Below are 25,476 nucleotides of genomic sequence, written 5' to 3'. Positions count from 1 at the left end.
ACACTCGGGAGTTGGACTTGGCCAGCCATTCCTCTGTTGTTACTTTCAGAGGTAATAAGTGAGATTAATTGCAGGCCATTCTCCAGAAGAGAGAGGAGTTAGGGCCAAATGCAGTCACATGCTTAGAAGCCTGAGGTGTGCCTCCAAGCAAGGCTAGCTTAGAATTATACAGCAGGGACTCCAGGATGCAGGTACCACACGTTTATGACCTCTTTTTTCTTTAAGCCATGTTTCCGGTCTCTGGATTCTGATACCTGGGTATTTCAGCTTTTCTTTAGCCAATGAGAAAAGTTGGATTCTTCGAGCTGCCTTTTAATTATCCGTTTTCTGGGCACATGGGGAGTCATTAGGAGCTGAGAACTGATGTTTGCGGCATCCTCTCATTCCTGCCAGCCTCCCATGGAATGGGGCCGCGCCAGGGAGGAGAGTTTTCTAGGTGAGGAGCCCTCCGTGGGTTCAGAGTGCATTTTTCTTTGTGAGACCTGGAAGGGTTACTGTGAAGTCTTGGCTGCTGCTTGGAATGATTTGGGAAGGACAGGGCCTCAGACAGCTTGGCAGGAACCTGAGGCCCTGTTTTTTCCAGCCCAGCCCTTCCTTGTGGATGGAGCTGTCAGGGAATCCCACGAACGTCTGGCTTCGGCCCCTTTGTATGTTCTTCAGCATTTGTCACTGGGTTATTTTTATCCATCTCTGGCTTTTTCACACACACATCCTGGGGATTTGTCTGTTCCTCGATATTAAAGGTGGGGGAAGTTGACAAAAGAGGGCAACCACAAGTTGGTTCCTGCTTTTTGTGATAGGGCAGGGCTCTGTGGGCATGGCTGCTGGCCTGGCCAGCTCCCACTCTCCAGTGAACATCTGTGTGTCAGAATTTTGAGTTCTATGGAAGAACGGGAAATCTTAGAGATTTGGGGCCCTTTTTGATGTTACCCTGTCCTTCTACTCTTTAGTAGTTGATCAAAGAGTTTGCTGTCCTGCCATACATAATTTTTAGGAAGATATTTTTCAGAGCTTCTGATTCCAGTTGAGCTAATACTCTTCTCCCTTCCTTTAGATTATTTCTTACAAATGTTGCTGAAGATTCAAGTCTCTGACTTCTCAGAGTCAGTTCTCAAAAACAACGGGTTTGTTAATTTTTTTCTTTTTTTTTTTTTTGTAGTTGTAGATGGACAGAATGCCTCTATTTTATTTGTATATGGTGCTAAGGATCAAACCCATTGCCTCACGTATATTAGGCAAGTGCTCTGTCCCTGAGCTACAGCCCCAGCCTGTAATTTCTTTTAAAAATATGCCCTATGGGGCTGAGGTTGTGGCTCAGTGGTAGCGTGCTCACCTAGCATGCGTAAGACACTGGATTCGATCCTCAGCACCACATAAAAATAAAGACAATAAAGTCCATCAACAACTTAAAAAAAAAATGTGTCCTATGCATTTTCTGTATGTCAGGCATTGTTTGCTGCTGGGGAATAGCAATAAATAGAGCATTTCCTGATCTCACAGAATTTCCATGTTCTCAATGCAAGGTTGGGTGCTAGGTAGGATCCATGGTACACATGAAGCAATTAGAGAACAGTATCTGGCAGCAGGTAACAAAGATCTCAATTTCATTGCACAATTAGAAGAAAGATTGTCAGGAAGAGCATGTAGGAATTCAGTCCTGCCCCGTGATGGGCTACAATTGGGTTGTACACGAAGTGAAATGAGCCATTCACAAGAGGACAAATAACATGAGTCTGCTCATGTGAGGTACCTAAAGTGGTCAAGAGCACAGAAACAACACAGGAAGGTGGTTGCCAAGGACTGGGGGAAGTGAGGAGGGGGACTTCTTGTTTAATGAGTATAGGGTTTCAGTTTTGCACAACGAAAATGTTCTAGAGACCTGTCGTAGAACAATATAAATGTACTTAACACTCCTGGACTGTACACATAAAAATGATTAGGTAGTAAATATAAATTATGTGCTTTTTACTACAGAAAAAGAAGGTAAACAATGAAGAATTTCCAAGACAGCCCCCACAGTTCTGCAAAAATTGTACAGTGACTTAAATGACAAGGTCCGATCTTTCCCTATGTGTGAGGGCATTATTCTGGAACCAGTCCTGCAGTGTTTCTCTTTCTTTAAAAGCATGCCACCAACTTGAACCAATTCCATATAACTGAAATTAAAAAATAAAAAACATAAAAGCAAGTGACCAGTGACACTTGCTGGGATGTAGTGAGGTGGAGAGGGAAAGGACTTCATTAAGTCAGACAGACCTGGGTTTGTGATATTGTGTATGTGACCTTGGGTATGTTACTTGGCATCTCAGAGCCACAATTTCCCCATCTTTTTAAAAATGTGCATAATTAACACTTGCCTCATTAAGTTGTTAAAGATTAAGTTGAGTTGTATATGTGAAATTAGCCAGCACAGTGCCTGGGTTTTGGTGTAGGATATTGATAACCCTTAGTTCACTTTCCAGAAAAAAAAAAAAAAGTAAATAAAAGAAGGAAAGAAACTTAAAATTGAACTTGCTTGGGTTGCAGTGTTGCTCCACCACTTAGTTTGGTGCCCAGTTTAGAGAGAATAGTCCCTTGCCCCGGGCAGCACTCTGGACCAGGCTGCACTGTGCAGAGGCGCCCGTGCAGCGGGTGATGGGAAGGCATCAGAATGGGCCCAAGAGACTCTTCCTTTCCTCTGGCCCTTGTGGAAGGGTGGCTTCTCTCTGCACAGCAGGCCTTCCTCTCTGCTATCTTCTGAATGTTGAAATTTCCATCGCAACTCCATGTTCCAGCCAGTAAACACTCATATTTTCCATCCATCCTGGGGGTCGAGCTTTGGGAGAGTTTTTCTCTGGAGGAGTTTGGAGCTTATAATTTTGTACTTTATCCTGTTAAATAAACAATGTTCTTTAGCCAAAGAGCACAATCACAAAAAAGAAACTACTTGTAGGGGAAGGGGACAAAAAAAAAAGCCCAGCTCTTTCATGTTCAGAGTTCTGTAGAAGTGATATTTCACTCCTTCTCCTTCGTTCTTTCCCATAAAATAAAGTTTGCCTGACCTCCTTCTTCGTGAGTCTTAACTCTCACTGTTTCTTCCCACTGAGTAAAACGTTTGGTTCTGTCTGAAATTCATGTGCTGCTTTTCTCCTGCAGCCAGTCACCACCCTTTCAAGGGCTGTATTCTGTGGCATTTCAGGCTCGGTCACAGGTTCCCCAGCTCCTCATCCACCAAGGGAGCTGAGTGTCATCAGTGTGCCCAGGCCAGAATGACTGGCTCCTGCCATTTGAGGCAGTGTTAACAAACCTAGGAAATGGGCCCAAGATAGCTGGCCGGCTGGCCACCATTCCAGGGCTGTGACAATGTAGCTTTGGGAACTTGGGGCCTCGCATTAGCAGTAAAAGCAGTGGATCTTTCTTATCCACAAGTGGAAATAAAATGCGGATTGCTTTATATTGCCAGTGTCAGTTTTTCTAGATTTGTTTGCCTCCTTCGCCACCTCCTACTCACCCCAAAATATTAAAGATAAACTACCTTACGTTTCCTCTGAATGAACATGTGTGTGGGTGCATGAGTCCTTGTTAGAGGCAAGTTTCCATCTTATTTAACTGCTTCCCTTACAGTTTTAATAGCTATCAAAAATTGATGATTATTTTGGTTTTACTAGACCTGAATGACAAAGCTCCATAGAAGACTCTTTCTAGAATCAGGAATTACAGCCATCCCTCAGTAGCCATAGGGGATTGGCTCCAGGACCCCTACAGGTAACAAAATTTGGGAATCTCAGGTCCCTCACATAAAATGCTGTAGTTGTATATAGTCTACGCAATCCCCCATGTACTGTGACTCTCCAGATTACTTGTAATAACTAACATGATGTAAATGCCGTTTAATAAACTATTATCCTGAATTATTTAGGGAATAACAACAAGGGAAAAAGTTTGTACATGTTCAGTACAGACACAATTTTTAGAATATTTTTGATCCAAATTTCGTTGACGCCTACAGATACTTAAGGCCTACTATATATTAGAGTTGCTTCATTTGTAATTCAGTTTAATTCTCTTCTTAAATGTTTTTTTTTTCTATTAGCCTCTATCCTTGAAAGTTAATGGTGTTTTACCAGCCTTGAAAGAGCTTGGAAACAATCACATTGGTGAGAAGACACTGTAGCTTTCTTTCCCACTCCTAGGGAGAAACCCTGATGGTCCATTTTAAAGCTACCTGGTGTTGACTAAACAAATTTTGGAAGGAAGACCAGCCAGCTTTCCTGAACCTTGAACCAAAGATCTCATGCACCCTTCTGCCCTTTTTTCTTAGTAATATGCCCGCATATTACTAAGTATAGCTAAAAAATAGAGCTTTTCCCCCTTAAGTTTTAGAGTTTTCAGAGGCTAAAAGGAAAAATCCTTGCATCTGTGTTTTAATAGAAGAAAACAACAGAACTATAGCACCTGAAAAGGAATAAAAGTTGGATCTTCCCTGCAACAGCTCTGAGGAGGAAAGTTTTGATGTAGGTTCTTGATAAATTTTAGTTCCCGGGGCTAGGGTTGTGGCTCAGCTGTAGAGCGCTTGCCTAGCATGTGTAAGGCCCTGGGTTCGATCCTCAGCACATAGAAATAAATATATAAAATAAAAGTATTGTGTCCAACTACAGCTAACATAAATAAATAAATAAATAAATAAATATTTTTTAGTTGTAGTTGGACACAATCTTTATTTTTATGTGATTCTGAGGATCGAACCCAGGGCCTCACATGTGCTAGCCAGGTGCTCTTCTGCTGAGCCACAACCCCAGCCCTAAAAAATAAATATTTTTTAAAAAGTTTAGTTCCCTTCCTTCCTTCCTTAAAAGAGAGAAATGTTCAATTGGACTTGCTTGGAATATAGTATTTGCAACACAGAGTAATTTGGTACCTACTTCAGAATCTACCTGTCACAGAGCTGGTTTTGTGGCTTGGTGGTAGAGCTCTTGCCTAGCATGTGTAAGGCACTGAGTTCCATTCTCAGTACGGCATATAAACAAACAAACAAACAAATAAATAAATAAAGGTCCATCAACAACTAATAACAATACTTAAAAAAAAAAAGAATCAGCTGGTCACTACTCACATGTAGCATCATTGCCGAAAAAGTAGTAATGCTGAATCTTAAGACTAAGAGTCAGTCATCATATTTATATTTATTGTGTGAAGCAAGTGTTTATATATTAGTGATTACAAACCATTAAAATGCCCCTAAAAGAAAGATAACTAAAAGAAGCTAAGCTGAAAATCTTATTTAAACAAGGAGCCAACTTTCTTTGGGAGGTGAGAGTAGGACTAGTGCTGGAAGAGAAGCAGCAGAGAGCTTAGAGGTTCAAACTGTCCCACCCCCTGCAGGCTCAGGTATTCATAATAGGCAACAGAGCTCTTGTCTTATTTAGAGTGTGCTTATGCTTCAGAGGCAGTAAATTTGTGATTTGTAGTTTTCATTAATTATCAGGCTAAGACTTTATTAATTTGGCTTCAAATACAATAATACCACATTTGGACTGTTTCTTAAATAAGTTTTACATGCCAGGCACAGTGGTGCTTGCCTGTAATCCCAGCAGCTTGGGAGGCTGAGGCAGGAGGATCGCTAGTTCAAAGCCAGCCTCAGCAACTTAGCAAGGCTCTAAGCAACTTAGTGAGACCCTGTCTCTAAATAAAATATAAAAAGGGTCGGGGGATGTGACTCCGTGATTAGGTGCTCCTGGGTTCAATCCCCAATACCAAAAAAAAAAAAAAAAAAAGTTTTCCTGTCTTTCTCTGAGGAGAATGAAATATGAATGAGTCTTAATGATATGACTAGAATTTAGATGAGAAAGCATAGCATAGCAGGTAAGGAAGCCTTAAAGGGGGTTAATAATGGGCAAGGATCTAAAGGTTGGAGGAGAGCATGCCATGTTCTGCACTGGTTCACACCAAAGAAAATGGAAAGACCTTCCCCTGTTGTTTAGGCCTCTCAGACCTCTTACTAGCTGCTTGAACCCACCATTGCCTTACGCATCCTGGGAAGGTACCCAACACTGATATAAGCTCCAAAATATTTGTCACCTTCTTTATTAAATATTTAGTAGATTAAAATAATTGAAAAAGATGGCAGCCAGTTCACACAGGCTGGGAGGTGACTGCACCAGAGCCACCAAGGCCAAGTGTTGCCTGATTGGGTCTGGAAATGGGATGCCAAGCCTCCTCAGGGAAGACCGAAGTCTCAGGGGACTCTGCAAGCTGCTGGAGGATGCTTACCACCATAGTGGCTGCCCTGTAGGGTGGCCCCAGGCCCCATAAATCTACCCCCGCCACAAGTCTCCAACACCAGCCAGCTGTAGTGCACGCAGAATGCGGGTGTGGAGACACTCTGGAAGCATCAGTTCACCTGGCCCTTCTCCCAGTCCATGGGTACAATCAAACCAAGTCTGCCCAATTGTCATAAAATAATAAAAACACAGGGGATATGGGGACGGTTAAGAAGACACTAGAAAATAATTATTGGAGTACAAGTGAATGTATGCAGGACCTCAACTCTTCGTTTTTACCAATTGTTAGAACAAGTGACATGATTACAGTCAAGAGGACAAGAATGCTCAGCTGTTGGAAGGCTCTTTTTCTCCATGTGACAGGATGAAGACTGGATGTTTTCTTCTTTTGGAGGTACTGGGGTTCGAACCCAGGACCTTGCTGGGCAAGTGCCCCGCCACTGAGCTACATCCTGTGAAAGCTGGGCTTTATTCAAGATTTTCCACATTAAAATATAATTGTCTTGCCCTTGCCTGCTCCACCAAATTTATTTTAAATTTGAAATGAAAGCTCTCTTAAGCTAAAAAAAAAAAAGTTTTCTTTTTTAATAGAGATGGTGTAACTAAATGTTTCATCTGGGGAATAGTTTTATCTGATATTTGTTCAAATAACATTTCCCCCCAGAGTTAACATGGAATTATTGAATATCTCCAAAATGCAAAGTGTTAGGCAGGGCTCTGAAGGAGCTCTTTTGGATAAGATTCCTCCTGTCCTCTAGGAAGAAAATTAGTAATCATGTGAGTTACTAATGTAAATACTATAAAGGAATATGTGCTTTAGTGTTGAACAGGGGAATTATACTCTGGTGTGAGAGTTTAGAAGAGAAAGTGATCACTGTAGCTGGAGAAGCTGGCAAAAAGTTCAAGGAAAAAAAGATGGGAGGTGACCTAGAAGCCACGAGGCTGATGTGCATCAGTTAGGTGATGATTACACATTTACTTGGTGCCTGTCACTGTGCGAGGATCTGTGAAAGAATCAAAGAATTTTGATTCATGCTCCTATTAAACTAGGGTTGACAGGTCAGCAGGGAAGTGTACTTAACATTTTTGTGTGTAAAGTACAAACTGATTGACTTCAAGGGGCATTGGAATTCAGTGCAGTTCATGATCCAAAAGGTCTGCACTGAGCGGAAGGATACAGCTCTACAGAGGAAGGGTTAAAGGCGGGGTTCACACTCAGTCCCAGGTTGTGTTCAGGCTACCGACAGATGAAGAGAAGAGGAGAGAAGGTTGATGTTTCTGTTGGAAATGATTAGTCAAAACCCTCTGAGGTTCAAGTGATAGACTGAAATTATTACCTGTAATGGATATTTCTTAGTCCTGTAACTAAAAGTTGGTATTGGGGGTTTAGGAAGTATCATTGCTGATGTGCATCAGTTAGGTGATGATTACACATTTACTTGGTATCTGTTACTGTGCAATACAATCTGTTTTCCTCCATATCACAACTAAAGGAGAGATTAATAGAAAAATCAGAGAAAAAGCAAAATATTCTTACAGATAAGTTGGAGAACATAGTTTGAGAATATGGCATGATTAGGTTTCTGCTTTTCTCAAGTGTTTGCTTTATTTATTCTGAATATTTTCTACAGATTATGTTTACTTGGATAATTTAAACAAAAATTTTCAGGAAGAAAAAGACTTTCTAACATGCCACAGTCAGAAAAACAAAATAAGCAAGTTTTATTGTACAGCATGATGACTACAGTTAAAAACAATGTATTATATACTTGAAAGTTGCTAAAAACGTAGATTTTAACTGTTCACACACACACACACACAAATTTAAGGTGAGGCGCATTAATTACTTAGCTCAATTTAACCATGCCAGAATGCATATTTATTCCTTCACTTTGTACACCACAAATATACATATATTTTGCAAATTAAAAATAAATTATTAAAAAAAGGCTAAAAGTTAATATTCAAAAAAAAATGAATGAATGAATCTATTTTCCTGTCACCACATCCTCACATCTGTCATTCTATACTCTTAAGCTGTTAGTTTACTATTTGCTTTCTATCACTGAAGTTTAAGTTTTCTTGATATTCTTAGTGCCTTGGTATACTGTAGGTACTTAATAATAAGGAACACATTAAATAGGGGGATGAACGGTTGGCCTGTTCCATGGGGCTCCGCTCAGCCCTCCTGATCTCCAAGAAGATCAGTGACATTTCCCACCTTTCTGCTCCTCGTCCCTCATTTCCTGGACTCATGCTTTTAAGAGACATAATTCAAAAGGAGCTCTGGCTAAGTGCACAGTTTTAATTCCTAGAGAATGGACCTTTGCTGCCCTTTCTGTCCAAGTGAACTAAACACTAGAGAGCTTATCCATTGAGCTTAAAATCTTCCCTCCCTTTCCCCACCCGCTTGCTCTCTCTTCCCTTCCTTCTCTTCCCAAGTAACTAGGTCCTGTTGTTTCTCCTTTGACGCTTTTTCAGTTCTTTCTAGTTATCCAAAATCAAAAGCGCCCTATAAATAAGAGGTTCTCCCCAATCTGAGGGGCAGAGATGGGTTGTGGAAGAAGAGAAAAAAGCAGACAACCTTTCTTTTCCACTCCTACTCTCTGCCCAACCCACAGGAGTCTTAAGAGCTACTTCTAGAATATACTTGAGAGTGGAGGGGCATCTGCCATCTTGAGAAGCCCAGAGTAGGATAATTCTTTGTTAATCTTAACCTTTTCATGTTCATTGACCAGGAAGTTGTGTTCCTCTGATGTGCAGCTCTCTAGCTCTCAGGTGTTCTATTCTAATGATTTCTCCTCTCTGGGCCTCATTGAATATGCCTTCCGGCGTCCTCTATTTGAGTGTCAATGTGAAGGGAATACAGGCTTCCATCTCCTAGTTCTCATATCCTCTGTTTACTCTGATGAGACATTGCCACTCCTCCTTGTACAGTGGTTGTGTGTATACTTGTCTTTCTGCCCATATTAGATTATAAGCTCTCAGAGGGCAGAGACCAAGTCTTTCTTACTGTGTGCGCCACACAGAGCGCTCAAATGAGTGTTTTGTGGATGCCTGAAAGACCAGTGTTGTTTAGTACGGCAACCACGAGCTATGTGTAGATAATTAGATTTAATTCAAATGAAATAAAATGAAAAAATTCAGTTTCTCAGTTACATTATCCACAAATCAAGTATTTGAAAGCCACAGGTATCTTGTGGTTACCATATTGGGCAGCTCAGGACTACTAGATGGCTGGTGTAAACTGATGTGATAATGACCCAAACTTTGTCAATAGTTTAAAAAATAAAAAGAAACAAATTTCTAATGGCGTTTTTTTGATTATTTTCTTAGGCTCTTCAGTAGATCCTGAGCCTCTTTTGTTTAGATCTAAAGATTTACCACAGATGCTGATGTTGAGCTAATTTGTAGTGTTGGGAGGAGTATACACTGATACCTTGGAAATCTCTAAAGGTCAGAGCATTTCTTATTGGTGGCTAACCAATCAGTGGGGGTGCCTCAGAGGATGTGCCTCATTAGCCCTGTATTTTCCAAGATATCCGTGGCTAGATGTTGGGGGAGGTCTTGCCTTCTCCCCACCCCTCCACCCCAACCCCACCTGCTCGACTGGCAGCCCTGCCCTGGCTTCTAGAGCCGCTCCAGCCCTGGGGAACAGCCAAACATGCGGAAGTGGTTACGTGTGCTGGCTCCCAGGGAAGCTGTGGCTAGCAGGGGGAGTGGGTGGGGTCCTGCCTGATGGCTTTTCAAAGAAGCCAAATCTTTGAAGTTTTGTTTCAGCGCTTCACAGACTCTCTCCCCGTGTTCCCATATCCCATTTTTTCTTTATGATATGTGCATCGTATGTACAATGGAGCTTGGACTTTGGGAGCATAAATATGAAATTGTGGAGGAAGGAGGTCGAAATGACCCTCTTGGCTTTCTCTTTTCACTGTGCTGTGAATGGCCCCTTTAATATCCCATTTTCCTCTTAGCCCTGTCCCTTTCCAGTCACCTGCCAAAGGAGAGGCAGATTCCTTTTTCTTCTATTTTGGGAACATAGTGATAAGGTTTGAAAAATTGAAAGTGCTACAAGTCTGTGATAGCCGGGATATCAGGCTTGCCATTAGAGCTCCTTCCTTTTTCAGAAGATGAGATGATGACCTGCATCCCCCCAGCAAATAACCCGGATCCTGCTGGTCTTGGAGTACCCTTCTTGTTCACCTAGGCCAACAAGAAATACATGTGTGTTGACTGCACTTGTAATCAGTATATTTGTGGGGGCTGGGTAGGTACAGAGCCCCTTTAAATCCCACTCAGTGCTTCCTGTTTCCCTCTCTTCTGCTTAGGGGAATCCCTTTCCCCAGTCCAGTCTCCATTCACCGCAAGCCTTTCCGAGCTGCCCTGAAGTGTTTCTTCCTCTGAACCGCTCTCCGTGGACTTTAGTGTGTGTTCCTTTGTATAGGTAGCCATCTTTTTCTGCCTTTATTTTTATACTCCTGAGATATCCGTTAAAGACAAAGACTATATATTTTTTTAAATATTTATTTTCTAGTTGTAGGTGACACATAATCTTTATTTCATTTTTTTAATGTGGTGCTGAGAATCGAACCCAGTGCCTCACGTGTGCTAGATAGCACGCTACTACTGAGCTACAACCTCAGCCCAAAACTATATTTTATTTTTGCAAAAAGGACCCTGGAGCAGGAATGAGAAGACCTCTGTGCTGGTCCCAGCTCCACCTATCACCTATCACTCGGAACAAATCATTGAACAAAACTTGAACCTCATTTTGCCACATGGAAAGTGAGAATGCCTGCATTTCATGGAAGTTGGATGAATCATATTCGTGAACGTTCTTTATAAAGCACCACACACGGTTAGGTGTTTTCATATTATCAACGCTTATTGCTGTCAGAGCTGTTTATGTTGCCGATGTACACAGGCTAATCTCCCCGCACAGGTGAGTCAGCAGCTCAGTCTCATGTTACTCAGGTAGGCTGGCACAGGTTTAAAGCCTTCAGAGTCTGTTCCAGGTGCTTCCTGCCATCGCTCTGTCAGCACTCAAGCTCCTCCTTGCAGACCTGTGGGGTCACTGTTTTCTTAGAGTCTCCCCCTTCTCCTGTCAGGCCCAGAATGAGCTCTCTTTTAACTCTCTCAGTCCTTACAGCAGCAAGACATCCATCCCATTTTATCGTTTCAGCTGAAATGGTTCTCCTGGTGGACTGTGCCTCCTCATCTCAGCCACCTGCATCCCACAGCACTGCCCATCTGGGCCCTGGGCCCCTCCTTCTCCCCAGCCAAAGCACTCCCAACTTCCCTTCCTGTTCTTCTCTCACTGTCCTTGCTCTTCTGCCAGGCTGCCAACCCCCCGCCCCCAGTCACCCTCTTCCCTATCATCCCATCCTGTGTTTTCCTCCTTTCTTAGAGTTCTTGCCTTTCATTCAGAAGGGCTCTTCCCATTCCAAGACTCTGCTGTTTGGTGCATATTCATGCTCCTGTCTCCTTAAAGCACCCCCATCTTAGGAAAAGGGGGAGTAAAGAGGCACTGCCTTTTGTAGCACTATCATATGGCTTGAGAAGCTCTAATAAGATATCTGAGACCTCACATTTAAATATCATGACCTGCAAATTAAGAACATGTATTTTAGAGGCAGCCAATTTGGATTCCTCCTTTTTTGTCACAGTTATTTCACCTAGGGCAAGCTCTTAGAGCCCAGTATTCCTGTCTTAAAATGAGAATAAAATGCCTACTTCCTAGGGATGTTCTAAGCAGCAAATGAAAATTATGTGACTAAATGAAAATTAGGTGGGTGCAATGGCACATACCTGTAATCCCAGCGACTCAGGAGGCTGAGATGGGAGGATTGCAAGTTCAAGGCTAGCCTAGGCAATTTTGTGAGATTGTCTCAAAATAAAAGATATTAAAAGGACTGGGGATGTAGCGCCACTGGGTTCAATCCCCAGTACAAAAAAAGATAAAATCCCTTTTACATAGTCCCCACTAAAGACTATGTGTATGTTGGACATTATTATTCTTAGTATTTCCATGTCATCTACCCATATCCTGGTTTATAGATGTTAAAAAGTGAGTCTCAGAGAAGTTAGGAAGATTGTGCGAATTCTCACATCTGCTGAATGATAAAAGAAGGACTGGAACAAAGGGGCTTCTGGTTCTCTGGTGACAATTCCATTTGATCCCTCTGACTCCCATTTGTTCTAGTTTCCTTTTTTTTTTCTGAGTCACTTAACCACTGAGCTTCAGTGGTTTTACATTTTTTATTTTGAGACAGGCTCTCACTAAGTTGATTAGGGCCTCACTGACTTGCTGAGGCTGGCTATGAGTTTGGGATCCTCCTGCCTCAGCTTCCTGAGTCACTGCAATTATAGGCATGTGCCACCATGCATAGCTTAGTGTCCTTTCTTCAGATGGAATGTTGACCATTCCTGATGGAGGAATGTTCATCGACTCATCCATTTGTTTATTCAGCAGACATCTCACAACCAGGCTCTGGGTGTACAAAGGAATGTATTGTCGTAATGGTTAGTCCAGTGGGTAAGAAGTAGTCACTATGAAGATAGTCACAGTGCAAAAAGCATGCCAGCAAAAGGACACTTGAAGAGCAAGCTGTATCAGAGGAAGCCCAGGGCAGATTTTGCAAAGGGCAAAATGGTTTTTTCCTAGGTGAGGCGGAGAGGTATGGAAGAGGGAGCTGGAATGCAGCGGGGTAGGGGCTTCATGTGCAAGAACCCAGTATGCCTTGCTAAGAGGGTTGGCTGTATCCTGTTGTTTGCCATTTTAACTAGTGTCAAATGAAGTCAGGAATTGATTTTTGGCTTTTGGGGGTTTTTTTGTTGTTGTGATTTTTAATATATTCATGTCTTCATTATCTTACCCTTTTATCATTTATACCTAGTAAACTCTTTGTCATTCTGGATGCAGCCCAGTTGTGACCCAAAAAGCTGTACACCTTCTACTGACTTCCCAGGCAGGGGCAGCCTGCAGCTGTCACGTGTTCAAGTGAGAACTTGATGCCTTTCCTCCACCACGTCCTCTGGAGGACATGGTAGATAGGTCATGTGCTATAATACCCATTTCTACCTGTCCCTTGATGTAGTGACTGACAGAAAGCATCCACTATCTCATATATAAGAATGAGTTCACATACCTAGGTCCACAGTCACTGACCACACTTCTACTGACCACACTTCTGTCTAGCCCATCTTTGGTACCACAAGGAGTCCTGCACCATCCCTGGACTTTTCCTGCTCAGCCTGCGTGCTTCCTTGAATCTGAGCTTTGGCTTCACCTGGTAAGATACCTACTGCTCTGCTAGTCAAAGCCTGCCAATCTCAGCAGTTGTCATCCTTCCACATACTTAAAATTAGATCAGCACAACCAGAGGGACCAAACGATTCAAAACAATACTCAACCCAGTGAATTCTACCTGGTGGAATCAATATTAAGGCAGAGCATTGTCTCCAGTGCCTATGAGGCATCCCTGCAGGACTGTGGGGTGTTTGAGCAGCACTACTTATTTACTGCCCTGACTAGACTCACTGCACTCATGCCCCAGGTATCTTCATATTCTAATAAACATGTGGTCTGTAGCTTGATGCTATACTTTTTTCCTGAAATGTTGCAAATGTACCCAGCTCCACACCATGCCACAGGAGTCAGTGGGCTAGGCATTTTGTTTGACAAGCATAGCTGTAACACTGTATTAATGGTGGCCCAGGCCTGTAATCCCAGCAACTCGGGAGGCTGAGGCAGGAGGATCACAAGTTCAAAGCCAGACTCAGCAACAGTGAGGCACTAAGCAACTCAGTGAGACCCTGTCTCTAAACAAAATACAAAATAGGGCTGGGGATGTGGCACAGTGATCGAGTGCCCCGGAGTTCAATCCCCTGTAGTTCCCCATCATATACCAAAAAAGATAGATCTGTAGTTAGAGGGCTGGAGTGTATCTCAGTGGTAGAGCACTTGCTTAGCATGCAGGAAGCCCTGACTCAGTCCCTGGTAACCCCCAAAAGGTAGTCAAATATATTTTACACACTGATCAAATGTTACATGCTTGAGAAGTTTTCTCAATCAGAGCTAATGAGAGCCTCTTTCCTTTTGTGAAGAGCTGTGTTATAACCCAGCAATAGACTATCATGAAAATGTACCCTGAATTAAGCCCTGGTAGGAGAGCAGACCACTGTGATACAATGCTTTGAATCTGACTTTTCTTTCCCTTTTCAAATGTTTATCTAATTGCATCAGTTACCTATCGCTGTGGGATGTAATAGTCCTACATTTGATAGTTTAAGATGGCCAACATTTACTGTCTCAGTTTCTGTGGGTTGGCAGTGGAGAAGCAGCTGGCTGGTTCCAGCTCAGGTTTTTTCTAGAAACTGCAGTTACAATATCAGCTAGGAGGGCTGCAGTCACTTGAAGGTTACTTAAGGTAGAGGATCTGCCTCCATGGGGGTCATTCTCACGTGGATGATGAATTCATGTTAACTGTAGGCAGGAGGCCCGTGAACTTCACCACCATGCTGCCTGTGTGATCTCATGACAAGCAGCTGCCCATCCCCACAGAATGGTGATTGAATAGGGATTTAAGGTAGAGCCAAAATGTCTTCTGTGACCTAGCCCTGGAAGTCACATGTCATCATTTTTATTTAATTTTTTTTTCCATTGTGGTAAAATCGATGTGACATGAAATTTACCTTTTAGCCATTAAAATTTTTAAAAACATGATAAAATACAACATAAACTTTGCTGTCTTAACCATTTTTAGATGTCCATTCTAACAGTACTAAGTACACTCACATGTTCTGCAGCCATAACTGCCCTCCATCTTCATCATTCTTTTCAACCTTTAGAACTGAACTTCTTTCCCCATTAACACCCCATTCTTCCCTCCCTCTAGTCCCCAAAAACTACAATTCTACTTTCTTACTTTTAATGTTATTGCATTTTTATACATTTATTTTATGTGGTGCTAAAGGATCAAACCAGTGCCTCACAAGTGCTAGGCAAGCTCTCTACCACTGAGCCATAACCCCAGCCACCCCATTCGACTTTCTGTTTTAATCAATTTGACGACTTTAGGCACCTCATAGTAGAATTATATAACTTTTGTCTTTTTGTGACTGACTTTATTTCACTTAATTAGCATCATGTCCTCAAGGTTCATCTATATAATAATGTGTCAGAATTGACTTCCTCTTTAAGAAGGACATCATACTCCATTGTATGTATGTGCCATACTTTGTTTCCTTATTCATCCACTGCTAGGCATTTGGAATGCTTCTGCCTTTTGGCTGTGGTGAATGGTTATACCCATATGATTCAGGCATGTAAGTATCTGTGTCCATGCTTTCTGTTATTTTGGGTACATAGCCAGAAGTGGAATTGCTGCATCATGTGATAAACTCTTTTTCTCAGGCTTGATTAATTAATTTTATTTTTCTTACATAAAAACTCTTTGTGGTGGCACTAGCTGGATTTCGAATCCCCTGCCCAGAGGCTCAGTTGTAGGTCTTTACTCCATGGCCTGGTAGGAAGATTTTGCACATGTGGTCTCTTCCCAGAGGTCAGGGGTCATATAGCTATACCTATTGGAGATGGCATCAAAGGTGGCCCTGGCAAAGTTGCCAGGTAGAACAGCACAGCCCCTGGCTGAAGTGCAACAGTTGTGGCCTCAGCATCAACTTCTTGGGCACAGGGGCTGAGATGTTGCTGGTGCCTTTGGGGGTGGGAGTAAGGATCCCCAGCACAGAGCTGCAGCCACCTTGTAGGCTCACTGCGCAGCATGATGGCCCTGCAACTGGCAGTGGATGCCTCATTGGAGCACTTACCCTGAAGTGCCCATAGCGACAGACTTCTTGAACCTGGTGTATCGTCCAGCATGGTTTTACTCAGACCTAGTCTTCAACCCTAGCTTGGAGAGGGCATGCCCGGAAGAAGATAATCTCAAAATCCTCCATGCTCAGGGAGGAGACGTAGACCTCCTCCGATTCTTGATGATCTTGTCCTTGACCAGGCAGCCCAACAAGGTGGTAGGGAGTCATTCCTTGTCTTCAGGCTTGCCTCTGCCATCTCAGGCCTGGGCCCAAGCATCTGCAGCCCTAGCCCCAGATGCCAGTGCCAACCCTCTCAAGAAGCTGCTCTGGCTACTTCCTGGACCTCTGGGCCTTCCCATAGCATCTCTGCCACTGGTATTTTCTTGAAGAACAATTCCCATTTTGAATAGAGAAGCACTATACTGCTTCTTCTAGCTTCTGTACCCGTTCTGCATTCCCCACAGTGCCACATCCTCGGCAACACTTCTGTCTTTTTGATTGTCACCATCCTGGTGGGTATGAGTTTGGGTTTGCATTTTGGTTTGCATTTCCCTAATAGTGATGCGGAGCATCTTTTCATGGTTTTGTTGGCCGTTGGAATATCCTCTCTGGGTAAATTATCTATTCAAGTCCTTTGCCCGCTTTTTAATGGCTGTTTTATTGTTGCTGTTGTTTTAGGTGTTCTGTGTATATCATCCCTTATTGGATGTATGACGTGCAAATATTTTCTCCCTTTCCATAGGTTGCTTTCTTACTCTGTCAACAGCACAACCTTTGATACACAAAGTTTTTAATTTTGATGAGTACACATCTGTTTTTTCTTTTGTTGCCTTGTCTTTGGTGTCATGGCCAAGAAGTAGACTTGGCCAACTCCCATGGCATGCAGTTTTTGCCCTGTGTGTTCTCATAGCTTTAGCACTTGCGTTTGGGTTTCTCAGATGTTGCCCTTATGTGGCGTCCTGTGCTTAACCTAGGCCAGCCCCATTCAGCATGGAAGAGGCTGCAGGGATATGGACGGACACCAGGAGGTGGGACTCTTCAGGACCCATCATGAAGGTTGGCTCCCACAGTAATTCAGGTGCACAGTTTTAAAATGAAGTAATTCTAGAAGGTTTATAGTGACAATGGAATCCCTTGCCCTTCTTTCCCCAATGCTACTCAACTTTCATTTCCATGATCCAGGTAGAACTACTCTCAACTTTCTTTTACCAGTTTCTTGGTATTTACCTTATATTTCTAAGTCATGCTTGTTCTGCCATTTTTAAATTTTTTGTTCAGGAGATTTATCACTCTACGCCCTCGCCCTGCACCATGCCCTTCCTCCTGTGATGGCAGTAGAATGTTCTGTTAGATCAGTGCTCACTGTTGTCATTATCGTGGCTACATCCTCAAAAACTTTGGGGCTTCTTAAGTCATCATCTCTTCTCTCTGTTCTCCATTTCACTGTCATTCTATCTGACTTTCTGGGGATTTCCCCCAGTCATTGTTTATATTTTCTGCTTCCCTAAGTCAGACTTGGTATATGTTGTGAAGTTAAGAAATGTCCCAACTTTCAAATTTCTTCTGGTTCAGGACATTTTGCACAGGCTGCACACCAGGAGGACAGTGGGTTATACAGGTTTATTTTATCTTATGTTCGATAGACTGAAATATTTACATCCATGCCTTTAAAAATTAGTTGCATAGGAAGCACATTCATGTAACTACATCATATGGTAGTCTGACGTATACTGGCTATAAGAAGTAAAGTCTTCTCTGCACAGCTGCATTGAAAGGTTGATTTGTATATTTTGTTGTGTCTTCTCCTATGGTTTCTTTTCCATCTTTTTTTGTCTGTTCAAATAAACATACTTAAATATTTTTAGCCACCATGTGGTTTTCCAGAGCATGAGTGTACCATATTTATTAAATATTAAAGAGTGCTCAGGTGTAGCCAGCTGGTGCATTTGTAGGGAATCCCTTGTACATATATCTTTGTGCACATGTGCAACTATTTCTGGAGAACAAATTTCTAGAAGTGGGATTGTTGGATCAATAATATGTTCACATTGAATCTTTATAGTTACTGTCAAAATTGGCCTACAGGAAGGGCGTCCCAATCCCCGACTCCCAGTCTGGAGGGCAGAAGCACGTCCTTTCCTTGTCCTCGGCCTGCATGGCCTGCCATTGACCTTTCCAGCTATTACCTGGACCATTGTATACAAGTTACCTCCCATTTTTACTGATAAAGGAATTAAGAGGAGAACCTGTCTTCAGATACATTACCTTAGAGGTGTTTTGGGACAGGAAGACAGCCAGGAGGGGGAGGGTTCTCTGGGCTTGTTCTTATGTCATTAAAGCTAGAAAGCATCCCCGAATCTGCATCTTCTTTCCCTCACACTTCTTAGGTGCTTTTCTCTCCTGGTTCTGTTTTTTTTTTTTACCAATTTCACCCAGGAGCCTAATCCTCCTCCCTCCCTCAATAATGAATAACCAGGAAAGTCACAGAACCCAGAAAACTGAGTGAAAGAAGCTTAAGGAAAATATTAAGAAGGAAGAAAACTGTTGGATGTACTTTTAATATAAAATGTGGAAAAAGCAGAGAAAGGTGGGGGTTGGGAGGAGGGAGGAAAGAGATTATTCACGGTAATGGGAACCAAATGTTGGCTGGGCACACCATGGCGTTCTCACACTCTTCCTGTAAACGCTGCGGCTTTTCAAAGTGATAATACTGGAGAGCCAGCAGCCAGGACACACCTTAACCCTTCCCTGCCTGGATGCTCCTTCAACTGAGATTCAGAGGTAGTGCCTGCTGGGAGGAAGTTCTGGTGCACAGACGGGTTCTGTGCCCCTCGTGCCCCTGTGGATGGAAGAAGGCAGGCCAAGGCCAAGGATGAAGAGTAAAGCACCTGCCTGCTCAGACCCCTCTCTGTGCACCAGAATCTCTCCTATGAACAGCAGGCCCCCTGCTTGGCTTACCAGTTACCATGATGGTATCTCCTCATTTTGCTGTCTCAAGGGGAACTTAAAAGGAGATGAGAACCCTCACATGACAGGCAGACGGTCCTTTTCCATTGGTAATAGTCCGTTATTTGAAAGCCCTCCAGCTGAGGTGTCTTCTATGCCAGTGGGAAGTGGAAGCATTATTGGAGTCTTGGGCCTTAGTCTCTCTGGGTTATCCATTCTTGCCACTGCAACAGAGATGTAAAGGCCATTCAGAGATGAAGGGCTTTGCCTGACCCTGTGACTTCCATGTCTTACACAGTCATCTGCCTCTTGGTCCAGCCATTCATTCAAGGAAGGGCGTATTGAATGAAGCTCCTGGTTCAGCTGGCTCTTCACTTCCATCTAGATTCAAACTTTGTCCACGTGGCTTTCAAAGTCCATCTTACACTAGAAAGAAAAGATTGTTTTTGTGTGTGTCAAGTATTTCCCATTTCAGAGGGACAGCCACCGAATGTAGGGCAGTGGTGGCAACAGAGCAGACAGCACTGGCGAGCCAATGATGCTCAGCTGTGCGGGCTGCGTGACCTCTGTGTGACCCAGTTGGCTCATTTTCTTTACCTTCTAGCAAGGTTAAAGGTCATTTATTGTTTTGTTTGCAGTTTGGGGGATTGAATTCAGGGGTGCTGTACTACTGAGCAACATCCCCAGCCTTTTAAAAATTTTTTTGGTTTGAACCAAATCTAAATTGTCCAGTCTGACCTTGAACATGTGATTTTCCTGCCTCTGCTGGGATCACAAGCATGCGCCACTGTGCTGCCTGGCTTGTTAAAGCCTTCACTGAGATTAAAGCAAGAAAAACATCTACCCGGGTTGGGGTTGTGGCTCAGCAGTAGAGCACTCACCTAGCGCCTCCGAGGCCCTGGGTTCGATCCTCAGGACCACGTAAAAGAAAATAAGTAAAAACAAAGGTGAACAAGTAAAAGAAATATTTAAAAAAAAAAGAAAAACACCTACCCTTCTTTATCATGATCCTCGTATTACATACAGCTAAATGTGAAACATCTCTTGTCTGTAAAAGTTTTTAAGTCATCTTTGAGCTGATTTTGTGGTTGGGTGTCTATGATCCATTCCGAGTTAAATTTTATAGGTGGTATGAGATTTAGGTTGTGGTTCGTTGTGTGCTGATGGGCATGCAATTTTTCCAACACCATTTATTAACAACAAGTGTCTTAAAAAGGTTATTGTTCCTCCATTCTATTGGTTTTGGAGCTTTATCAAATTTCAGTTGAATATATTTGTGTAGATATTTGAATGATTTTAGTATTCTAAAACAAAGGTTTACAACAAGAGTAGTTTGTTAGAAAGTCTTTGGCAAGGGATGTTTTAAGTTCTGATTTTTCTGTTCAGTGTTACTGTGGAGGCATACAGACTTAGGTTTAAAAACAGCTATTTGCTTAATTCTTATGTGAACTTGTAGAAAGTATTTAGCCTTAAGCATCAATTTTCTTATCTGTAAAATGGAATAATGCTGTCTCAACAGGTTGGCCTGGAGGCAAACAAAAAAAAAGAGGTATCTTAAGAGCTCACCTTGGAATCAGACATTAGAAAGACATGCTTGTCCACCCTGCGCCACACTCACCTGTGCCCTTTGCATTCCCCAAACCTTAATGGTTCTAATCCTTTAGACAGCAACTTCTTCATGAGTTCATGGACATCCCAGTTAAAGCTACTGTGCTGTGCTGTGCTTAAATGGCAGTTTTGACCAGTGACATTTCTATTTCGGAATGTGTGAGAGCTCTCTCTCTACCAGCTTTAGAGACAGCATCTATGCACCCTCCCCAACTCCTTCCATTTGGCCACCTTGGCTTTCCTGTTGTTCTCTGCTCTTTTCACTGCTTTTCCTTCTGCCTGGGATTGCTGATCACCTTTGGAGACCCAGGTAAAATGTCCTATCTGCTTTGAAGCCTTCCTTAGGAAGTTGTTCCCTTCCTCTTGCTCTCTAAAACTAAAGCTAGTGTCCTGTTCCTAGTCCAGTGGCCAGCAGCAATCACAACATACTGGGACAAGACTGGAACAGAACGTGCTGAAGTACCGTGGCTGCCGCAGTGCTTAAAGTACCCTACCATGGGATATTCACTTTCCTAATTTTGTAATAAGATTGGGTTCTTTGTTAAAGAGAGTAACAAAAGGAAGACAAGGAAAAGACACTAACATTAACTAACATTAATTGAGCACCCAGCTTCTGGGCTCTGTGTGATCCATCCTATTATTCTTGAAAACATGGCTGTAACATGGACGGCGTTCTGCTCGTGTATGAGTGGTTACATCGTCAGAGAGGTCACCATTTGTCTTGGTCACTCAGCAAGTGAGTGATGGTGCAGGAGACCAGTTCTTTCTGATGTGAAATCTCCTGCTTCTCAACATCCCTCCTGGTCACCACTGGTCTTTTCACGGTGGCATCCTGGACTAGTTACACCTGTTTATTGATGATGACGTGCGAAGGGAGATGGGAGTATTTCTGAAACCAGCCCTGGTGGAATGAGAAACGATCTTTTTGTGGACACAAGTAAAGAGAAATGTAGTAGCTGGAGCCATACAATTCAGCCTCATGATGTCTTCATCCCAGGCTATGGATTTGTGCAGTTGTCCACATTTCATAAGGGTCAGTGTCATAGAAGGCTTTGTATGGGGACAGAAAACATCAATAACCTGAGAAGCTGACCATAAATATATGTCTTGAATTTATAACTTGGATTAAACTGCTCCTTGCTTTGTTTGCTGGCTCTGGATATAACTTTCTTTCATAGATTTGACCCAGCAGGTCAGGCCCATCCAAATGGCCACTTTACATGATGGGTAGTTATACAGTAGATCTCTGTTGACTCTGAGCGGGTGGAAACATGGATTGTTCTGTCCTCTTGGCTCCTTTCAATAGCCTAGTCATACAGGTGTTTGTCAGCACGTCTCTTAACTGTCATGTGTCATTTCAGCTCTGGGTTAGCAAGCATATTTGGTTTAATGGCTGTAGCGTTTAGATGAAAACCATTTTTTGTGTGTGTGAAAAGGAAGAGGTAATGAAAGATGTCCCTGTTAGCCTCCAAATCATTTATGGACTTGGTGCATGGCGAATTAGGCCACAAGACAGACATACAGATGAATCATGCATTTTTTCATCAGCAAGTGTAGTGTCTGAATTTTGAGCTTTACAGATACAGATTTATATTTAATTCAATCCCTAAAATGCAAATTCTCTATTTCTACTTTTATCATATTCATACCCAAAATGATCTGCCTCTATACCAAGAGGGCACAGTTACCATTGGATACAAGAATTTATATTAGTTTGTGAGAACTTTGTGTTATGGCCCATGAAACTCAAAAATAACACAAATAATAGTAACTAATTGCTTTATGCACCCAATTCATTTAATAGCTATTTTTGACTTTTGCCAGCAAGTGTTCTAGGACCTTAACATGTGTTAGCTGATTTAGTGCTCACAGCTACTCTGTGAGTTGAGTATTATTATCACCCATTTTACAGATGAAGGAACTAAGCCCAGGGGAGATGAAATAACTTTCCCAATATGACACAGTTGCTCAGTGGCACTCAGGATTCAAAGTCAGCAACGAGGAGGCGGAATCTGTACTTGTAATCACCCTACCAGTGATTCTCCTGGTGTATCAGAATCCTCTGATGAGCTTGCTGGGACCAACCCCAGAGTAGGCGTGGAGTGAGACACAGTTGTTGTCGTTGTTTAACAAGTTCCAGGGTGCTGCTGCTGCTGCTCTTCCAGGGACTGCACTCACACTGTTCTCTGTTCTGCTGCCTGTCCTGGGGTTGACAATGACACGGTATTCAGTGCAAGTGCTGAGGTGCAGGATGGTGTGTTTTCATGGTCTGATCCTATCAAATACAGGTTCCTCTATTTCATGCCAACCGTGACCTTGGACTAGGCCTTCTAGTTCATCTTGAGCAAATTCAGTTTACCTGTGGTGTAACAGAAACATGTGCCATGGTTACTAAGCCGTGGGCCTAGTGTGGTGAAGAGCTAGCTGTTTGCGTAGGTTGTATGTGAAGGTAGCTCGGGAACGGGCTCCTTGTAGCAGTTATGTCTGTACTGCCAGAGGAAAAAGACTCGACCAGAAGTGTACATTTTATTTCCCCTACTTTGGCCGTATAGCTTTTTAAAAAGAAATCTCCATTCTTGTGATTTCCCAGTATTGTCCCTATTTAAAAACATTTTTAGTTATAAGGAAAGAAAAAGGACAGGTGGAAAGGTTTTTTTAAAAAAAAAGAAAAAGAAGAAGAAGAAGGGTGGAGTTTTTGGAGTTGCCTCTCATTTCCCTTGGCTGTCTCAGGGAGGGGACAGAGGCAGGTTCCTGGAGCCAGAAAAGCTGTGGCCTTGACTGTGCCAAGTTGCCTGCTGTTTCGCTTCCTGGGAAAAGGGGAGAAGTGAAGGGAGCCCCGCTGCTATGATGGGGCAGGAACGGTGACACTTTGCAGGCTGTTTGTGTGCACTGGGTTTGAACCCGGCTAGGATTCGGTGTGGATGTTCTTGGAAACTGGCACGTCAGCTGCCCTGGACAATCTGCACATTAGCTTTCACTCTAAAAGCTTTTCCTGGCTTGCTTCTACAGGCTGTGAAAGCAAGGTGATGGCCGTCAGTTTTACAGGGGCCAGCTGTGCCTGTCTGTGCCTCCATTATTGTCACAAGGCATCAGACTTTTCCCTTTATTTGATAAAAATCCTCCAGAGCTGGACTCGGCCTTCACTGTTGAATGGACTGGTGTCAGGGAGTTCTCCTTTGGCTTTCTTAAAGGTCACTCTTCGCTCACTTCTTTTTTAGCTCACAGCTACATTTTTTGGGCTTCATGTGGTATGCTGGTCATGCCAAAATAAAGAGCTGGATCAAAGACATTTCTTGTTCATAAGGCTAAGGATCAGTCTGTTTTTTCAGATCCAGAAAACTAATAGATAAAGGACCAAGGAGTCTACATAACTGGCCGTCTCCCAGGATCCAAAATTGCCTTCTAGAACAGTGCTATGAACTTAACCTTTGGAGAGGTTTGGTTTTATATCTAGCTTTGTGTTCCATAAAGCTAGCTCCCAGAGTCTCTGCCAGATGTACTAAGAAATCCAACTTTGTCCTTATTTCCTCCTCCTGGGGACCATTCCATCAATCATGGAGTGGTAGGGGTGTGGAGACAGCCTAAGTCTGGTTCGCATTCTGCATCCACTGTCAAGTCCAGCTGGCTGGGATCGCACTGTACTCTTAAAGGACAGGCATATCAGATCCTAGCTTTTTGACATACCTCAGTGTGTTCTTCTAAATTTATGACACTGTCACATAATTATTTAGTAAAATCAAAGTACAGTTAGTCAGAATATCCCCCGACATCTTTTCACCCATACTACTGCTTCTTTTTCTTTTTTTTTAAATCTGTTTATTAAATGAATCATTGGAAAGTTTTCTTCTCAGTTGCTTGTAGTTTTGTGTTTCAAACTTGATATCTTACTTGGATCCTGCACATGTTCTTAGTATCTTCTGACATTTTTTTTTTCCTTTGTTGATTTTGAGTCACCTTATTTTAATTTGTCATTCTAGTCTGCCTTCAGCTTTTCTGCTAAGATATATAGTAAACAATAGGGGAAAGATCAATTTTTCAAGTCCTATTTGATGTACATCTTCTTCTTATTTAGGGTTTTAGTTTTCAGGGCACATCGTTGTCCCAAACTCTTAATTCATCAAGGAAAGTGAAACTCATCAGGAGTCAAGCTTTCTTATTTTCTCTGTTGAATTGCTGTGTCCAAAGAAGAGCAGTTCATATGATTGCTAATTCCTGATTTATGTTTCTAGTGTTTGTGATAGTGGTTCAGTGGATAATTTAATGTGCAAAGCAGGAGCTCATATACTGGGAAAGGAAGGGAAGAGAGAGAGATAAATTAGATGCAGAATATATCATTAAGCTGTCAATTTCAGGCCCAAATCTAATAGATTAGCAAACCAATGGTTTGGCAGGCCTTAGAGAGGGAGAAAGGGAATCACTTAAACATAGCATTGATTAATGAAAAAAATAAGTCTTGCTAGACTAACCTCATTTGCCTTCATGGTAGAATTACTTTAGTGAGAGAAGATCAGGCAACTAAAAAAGAATGACTGTAACTGAGTTTCAGCAAGACATAATGAAATCTTGTGAGCACAAGAGAGAAAAGTGAATAATGCTATCATTAAGAATATTTGTTAACTAAATGGGTATATATACCCAAACCATGAATCAGTGTAACTTTGGGAAGTAAGTTCCTGTCATTGGCTCACTAGTTCACCATTTTTATCAATGAATTCATTTATCCATTCATATTTATTTAGGTGCCTACCATTTGTTGGACACTCCTGAATGTAGAAGAGACATGAATCCTATTTTCAGATGATAAGAAGTGGGATTTTCATGACATAATAAAAACTTTGGATGACATCAG

At 42.4% G+C, this 25,476-nt stretch overlaps 1 protein-coding gene across 26 annotated transcripts in view; it reads left to right on the top strand.

Moving 5' to 3' along the window:
• The window catches only part of Ttll5 (tubulin tyrosine ligase like 5), a 265,849-nt gene that overhangs the window by 149,752 nt on the left and 90,621 nt on the right, over positions 1-25,476 (top strand). For 6 of the 26 annotated variants that reach the window (XM_046440809.2, XM_046440814.2, XM_046440812.2 and 3 more), the window contains one exon: positions 17,048-17,151. The exons of the other annotated variants lie outside the window; for them this stretch is intronic. In XM_046440809.2, coding sequence (XP_046296765.1) covers positions 17,048-17,151 — 104 coding nt within the window. The remainder of the gene's footprint in view (positions 1-17,047; positions 17,152-25,476) is intronic. 26 annotated transcript variants of the gene reach the window in all.

This window comes from Marmota monax, unplaced genomic scaffold, assembly GCF_021218885.2.
Source record: "Marmota monax isolate L192 unplaced genomic scaffold, Marmota_monax_Labrador192_F-V1.1 WCK01_AAM20220418_F8-fsc00017, whole genome shotgun sequence".
Taxonomy (NCBI): domain Eukaryota; kingdom Metazoa; phylum Chordata; class Mammalia; order Rodentia; family Sciuridae; genus Marmota; species Marmota monax.
The sequence above is the reverse complement of the archived record's forward strand: the minus strand, read 5'-3'. Positions and strand labels throughout refer to the sequence as shown.